General features: G+C 37.5%; 1 protein-coding gene across 1 annotated transcript; it reads right to left on the reverse strand.

Annotated features, from left to right (window-relative positions):
• Positions 1–3,151: 3,151 nt before the first annotated feature.
• LOC133189985 (uncharacterized) lies at positions 3,152–6,150 on the reverse strand. Its single transcript, XM_061325444.1, has 2 exons — positions 6,007–6,150; positions 3,152–5,008 (listed from the first exon to the last, which is right to left on the reverse strand). Exon 2 carries the CDS (start codon positions 4,498–4,500, stop codon positions 3,670–3,672), a length of 831 nt encoding a protein of 276 aa, XP_061181428.1. The 5' UTR covers positions 4,501–5,008; positions 6,007–6,150; the 3' UTR covers positions 3,152–3,669.
• Positions 6,151–6,225: the final 75 nt, after the last annotated feature.

Here is a 6,225-nt window from a genome sequence, read left to right on the forward strand (position 1 = left end):
TTCTGTGCCCTATAATAATCAGAGATGCATGGAGGATGCTTCTAGTATGTTTCATTGTACCAGTCAAGGTTACAGATGCTGCAATTTCAGCTGAAGAATGACCAGGTTAATGTTTTTGGAGCAGGTTAAAGTTTTAATTTTAGAGCAGGTCTCATTTCCAAGTAACTATAATGCCCTGTTCACACGGAGAGTTTAATTCGCAGTAAATTAATGCGAAGTAAAATGATGCGAATTTAACTAATGCGAATTAAATTGCGTTCACACGATAGCTAATGCGAAGTAAACTAATGCGAATTATAATTTTATTTCTAAAGCAAGGCTATTCAGTGAGGCTATTATGACGTCATTTACAAATCACGTCATATTGTGCCCAGCAATAATGTCAGTGTCTGTACACATTTTAGTGTTAACATAATTTTCCTTTGTTTTCCACTCAGAAATAGCACAAGTACCTATATTTGACCATCGACATGTGGCCTGTGACTTAATTCTGCCCATACGCATGCGTCAAAATTTAATTCGAATTAGCTTCGCTTAGCGTTCACACGAAGCTAATGCGAAGTAATTTAATGCGCAGTAAACTAATTCGAATTAAACTAATTCGCATTAAATTCTCCGTGTGAACGCGGATCAAATTTAATTCGCAGTAACTTACGTTTAATTTAGGAATGACTCTAATTCTTGGCCAAATTATTCGAGTATAACCTGGTTTGGGTCAGTTTACGCTTTATAATCCGCGAAGCGGATTATAAAACAGCGTAAACTGACCCAAACCAGGTTATACTCGAATAATTTGGCCAAGAATTAGAGTCATTCCTTATAATTTAATTCTAAAATCATTAAACAACTGTGGGTGTAAAATTTCGTTGCTTTTTATTAGTTCAAATTTGCCGCTCAATAATACAACCCTAGTAACGGAAGTGATGGGAAGCAAGGGGAGGTAAAAACTGATACATAGTCCTAGCAGCCATGTTTTTTGTTTGCATGTGGTAAGATCCGAGTTATTGTTTGAAGCTAAAGGTACATTTATTAAATCTGGAATTTTCCATGAATCCCGAGGACTGGAAATGAGAGCATTGCATGGATACAGACGATTCAGCTGGTTGTCAGGGGGGTGTGTCCCCATACCAAACCAGGTTATACAGAAATAATTTGTGTTCCTTTTTGGATATTAACCAATCAGAGGCTAGAATACAAACAAAATTAAATTATTTCGAATTAAACTCTCCGTGTGAACAGGGCATTAGTCCTATATTGACCAAACTTGCAGGGATGATACATCTAAGGATGCACACTACTGGCCTTGCTTCGGATGCTGGATCTGACCTACATTTTCCGGATGAGTAACCAGGTTAAAGTTTTTGGAGCAGGTCTCATTTCCAAGTAACTAAAAGACCTATATTGACCAAACTTGCAGGGATGATACATCTAAGGATGCACACTACTGGCCTTGCTTCGGATGCTGGATCTGACCTACATTTTCCGGATGAGTGACCAGGTTAAAGTTTTTGGAGCAGGTCTCATTTCCAAGTAACTAAAAGATCTATATTGACCAAACTTGCATGGATGATACATCTAAGGATGCACACTAGTGGACTTGCTTCGGATGCTGAATCTGACCTACATTTTCCGGATGAGTGACCAGGTTAAAGTTTTTGGAGCAGGCCTCATTTCCAAGTAACTAAAAGCCCTATATTGACCAAACTTGCATGGATGATACATCTAAGGATGCACACTAGTGGACTTGCTTCGGATGCTGGATCTGACCTACATTTTCCGGATGAGTGACCAGGTTAAAGTTTTTGGAGCAGGCCTCATTTCCAAGTAACTAAAAGCCCTATATTGACCAAACTTGCATGGATGATACATCTAAGGATGCACACTACTGGACTTGCTTCGGATGCTGGATCTGACCTACATTTTCCGGATGAGTGACCAGGTTAAAGTTTTTGGAGCAGGTCTCATTTCCAAGTAACTATAAGACCTATGTTGACCAAACTTGCATGGATGATACATCTAAGGATGCACATTATTGGACTTGCTTCATGCTGGATCTGATCTACACTTTCCGGATGAGTGACCAGGTTAAAATTTTTGGAGCAGGTCTCATTTCCAAGTAACTAAAAGCCTTATATTGACCAAACTTGCAGGGATGATACATCTAAGGATGCACATTAGTGGACTTGCTTCGGATGCTGATCTGACCAACATTTTCCGGATGAGTGACCAGGTTAAAGTGTTTAGAGCAGGTCTCATTTACAAGTAACGATAAACCCTATGCTGACCAAACTTGCATGGATGATAAATCTAAAGATGCACACTACCAAGCTAGCTTTGGATGCTGTATCTGACAGACATTTTCCAGATGAGTGACCAGGTTAAAGTAAACTATCAGGGCTATCTGAACCAAACTTGCACGGATGATGCATCACAGGATGAACACTCTCAAACTTGCTTCAGATGCTGGATATGACTTACATTTTCTGGATAAGTGACTAGTTTAAATTTTTTAGGTAAGTCCATTCCCAAGTAACTGCAAGCCCTATCGGGCCAAAATTGCATAAATGTTACATCTAGGGATGCACATGCACTACTAGATTATTAGTTTGGGGCTTTGCCTTACTTAAAGACAACATTCGTTGAGGTGAGCTCTGTAATCTCTGATTACCTATGTTTTTCCTATATGAAACATTCTCATAAACAACTCTGATCATCTATTGTTGCCCCACCATTCCCCCGGGGTCATGACTTGAATAAACTTTTTTTAAACTAATCGTGACATCGGTGTTCTTGAGATTTTTAAAAGATCATGATTTGAGGGTTATAATTTGAATAAGCTTGAAATTGGCCCAGTGGTATTAAGAAGATTTGAAGGCATGAAGTCTAAAACGGACAGCTGCACACACATTTCATGAGTTCAGTAATTCAGTGAGTGGTTCCACGCCGCAAACAATGTAGGCATTATACTAGTATAAATCTAGACAACTCGGCTATAAATACCCAGAATGAACAAGTTTATGAAAATTTAAAAAAGAAATATAAAGTGCACTGTTATACACTGTTGCAATTTCCATCCTTGTATTACTTTTTACTCCTATTTCAGGGACGTCTAAGCAACTCAATTTTCCAACTTTATTTCAGAATTGCCATGACAACAGCGATACACAATGACTTTATACAATTGAATTTAGAAGGTAGTTTATCGACTTTGATGAATACATACCGTAATTAACTTTGATATAATAGATATGGAGTGAATTTATAATCCCCAGGTACACCACTATCGATTAATTCTATTTAACTTTGTTATCATTTTCCAAACCAGCTGGTTTTCTTTTGTTATTTTGGGATTGGTGCACCTTCAATCCTCATCGTAATTAAAGACCTTCGAAAAATCTCTTATCTTTAAAGGTTGTCCCGTTATCTAACGTTTTTATCCTTGCAGAAATATTTGAGAAAAAAAGTAAGCATGTATAAAACAGTCTTTAACCCCTGATGTTCGGAACTATAGGAATAATTGCTTCCTCATACAAATCATCATCTCCTATCAGGTCCACGATTCAGCCTTGAGACCTCTGCTTAATTTGAATGCAAATCTAGAACTGAAAATAACTTTTTACTTTGCACGTCAATTTTAGAAATAAACCATGTGTATTACAAAATTACCCATCAAAAAGAATCATCTTTTACATCTATATCAGTCAACCATTGTCTAATTCGTCCTTCCTTCATTTCCGAGTCATCTGTTACCATAGTTATAAGATTGGGTGAAGAATTTTCATTAGAGTTGGCGACAGAGAAGCGTGACATCTGCTCTTGAACTTCCCGCGGTGTGACGTAATCACATAAACTGTCGTCCATACTGTCACTCCCTACCTCACTTGTTCTCTGACTTTCCGATTGTAAATTACTGAAAGACTTGGTGCTCCTCTGGACAGCATTTTCCGCACACTCCTTTTGATTTTTCTCCGGGTTCGAAGCATACCGCCGAAGATAGTTTTGTTTCTGTTTTATATGTTCCAGTTTGTCTGAAAATTGTGTGCTGTCGGAGGATGAGTCGTTCGATATGAGCCCTATACTTCTGGCTGTACATTCACTAGTCAGTGATAACGTACTCCCAATTTTGTTTCCGGGTCCCAGGGTGTTTGAAGACTTCCGAGAAACCATTGTTTCTGTCCAGGATTGTTCCATATCATCCTGGTCAAACTGAAACACTTTACGTCTCTGAAGTCGAGGTGAGCAATATAGGTCAAGAGTGGAACGGGAACTAGATTCACTTCCGTCCGATGACGGAAAGTGGGTACTTCCGGTGCGTTTCTGTAAATGATTGCCTTCATTGGCGATCGCTAACTCCCCCGCTGAGTGCGAGTGAGGGATCGTGCCTCCTGTGGATTCTGGTCCGTGTGGCTCAGAGGTTTCGAACACAATTTTCGGAACAGCTGGGATGAACAGAGACTGGATGCCCTTCCGGTCTACTGATATTCTTCTAGTTTTCTCCATAACAGATGGGAAATTCCAAGAAAAATACGGCTTCTTCTCATGCTAGTCAAAAGACAATTAGCGTAGAAATTCTCACGAAATAAGTGAACAGATCACTTTACATCAACACATTTTCTATTTGCATAGAGAACTTTGAACACAGAAAAAATTAGTTCACATCGATCTCAAGTAAAGGATCCTGCAGATATACGTCAATCTCTACAATTATTGTAAATTGTCAATATTCTATCGTTAGTGTTGAACGGAATATGAAAATTAATGAGCAATCGACACGATCATAAGATAGCATAAAATTCCTACACAAAAATCACTCGATAACACACAGAAATTACCAGAAGAGCCTTTAAAGTTGACGAGATGAATTAGCAGCACATTGAAATTCACAAACGTGGAATACGGGATCAATGATTAGACATTAACAAAATTTATCGCTACAGTCTTCCTTCTTCGTCTGTGTTCCTATTGATCAAATGAACATCCCAGACTCTCTTCTTGACTAGAGATATTTCTGCAAAAGAAACAGAAGCGAATCCCAATTAGGTAGTTTTCTATATTGTAGTAGTGGTATTCTTTTGTTTGTTAATACTGTACACTAAGCAGCACTGGTTACTTATTTAGAAAGGTAACGAACTCCCTCGGGACCGGATCGATGATAGCAAAGCAAGAGAGGAAATTTTTAAGTCAACAGAATCCAGATTGATTGAATGCTCTTCTGCTTCAGTCGTCCGTCAAGTTTTTGAAGAATCGGGATTTTTTTTTTTTTTTTTTTTTTTTTTTGCATTAATTTTCATCATTAAACAGCGACAAGGAAGAAAAGTCTTGTTTATTTTGATCACGCAATTTTCAGGAATTGGTCTTATTTCCCGCGAATTAAACAGGAGTTTTGCATGTCTTTACACTATGAAATCACAGTCGGCATAATTCAGGATTTGTGGAGACTGTCACATTTTACTTTAGCTTGATTTACTTGAGTAGCAATTAATTGTTTGTTCTTTCTTACAGCTACAAAGTATGATTTAGTGGCCGTCATCTAATCAACGATGCTTTTATAGATTTTTTGGGGCACTTGAACAATCGTATTTCAAAATAAAAATGTCAATTATTTAAAGGTATATTAATCTGTATTATGGGTTTCAACTGAATTGTCATTCTCAAATTCCAAAAATAATATATTTAGTCCGTAAAATGGCGTAGCCTCAATCTCATTCATTTGACTCATAAAGATGTGTTTTTTTACAAACCGTAAGTTAGAACTCAGGTGAAATCACAACCTCGAGGACGTTAGCCTTGTCACTGCCAAATAATGAAATTGAAGGAAGTTTAAGAAAATTTTCGAAGTTAAATGTTGGACTGCGACGCTCTCAAGAACACTAAAACATATTTTTTTTCATATTGATTTATAATAACCATACTGCTGACATGCAATAATTTTGCGATATGTCTTTATGCAAATTTTCCATGAATCATCCTTTTGCTATGAAATTTTTATACCTGATATTGACTTACTGAATGGTCTGTACAAAACTTCCGGTAGAAATCCTCCTATAATAGATTGCAAAACTACACGAAAGTCTATCGACGGAACGCTCATTGGATTATCCTTTTGCAAAAATCAAACCGCAGTTTGCGGTAAATACAGTAACATACAATATACAGTCATTCTACTGTTATATCCGAACTATATTTATGAAGTAAAGTGTAAACTTCCGTATGAAAAGTATGGAT

This window comes from Saccostrea echinata, unplaced genomic scaffold (genome assembly GCF_033153115.1).
Source record: "Saccostrea echinata isolate AGI-Se365-2 ecotype Australia unplaced genomic scaffold, CSIRO_AGI_Sech_v1 ptg000001l, whole genome shotgun sequence".
NCBI classification, from domain to species: domain Eukaryota; kingdom Metazoa; phylum Mollusca; class Bivalvia; order Ostreida; family Ostreidae; genus Saccostrea; species Saccostrea echinata.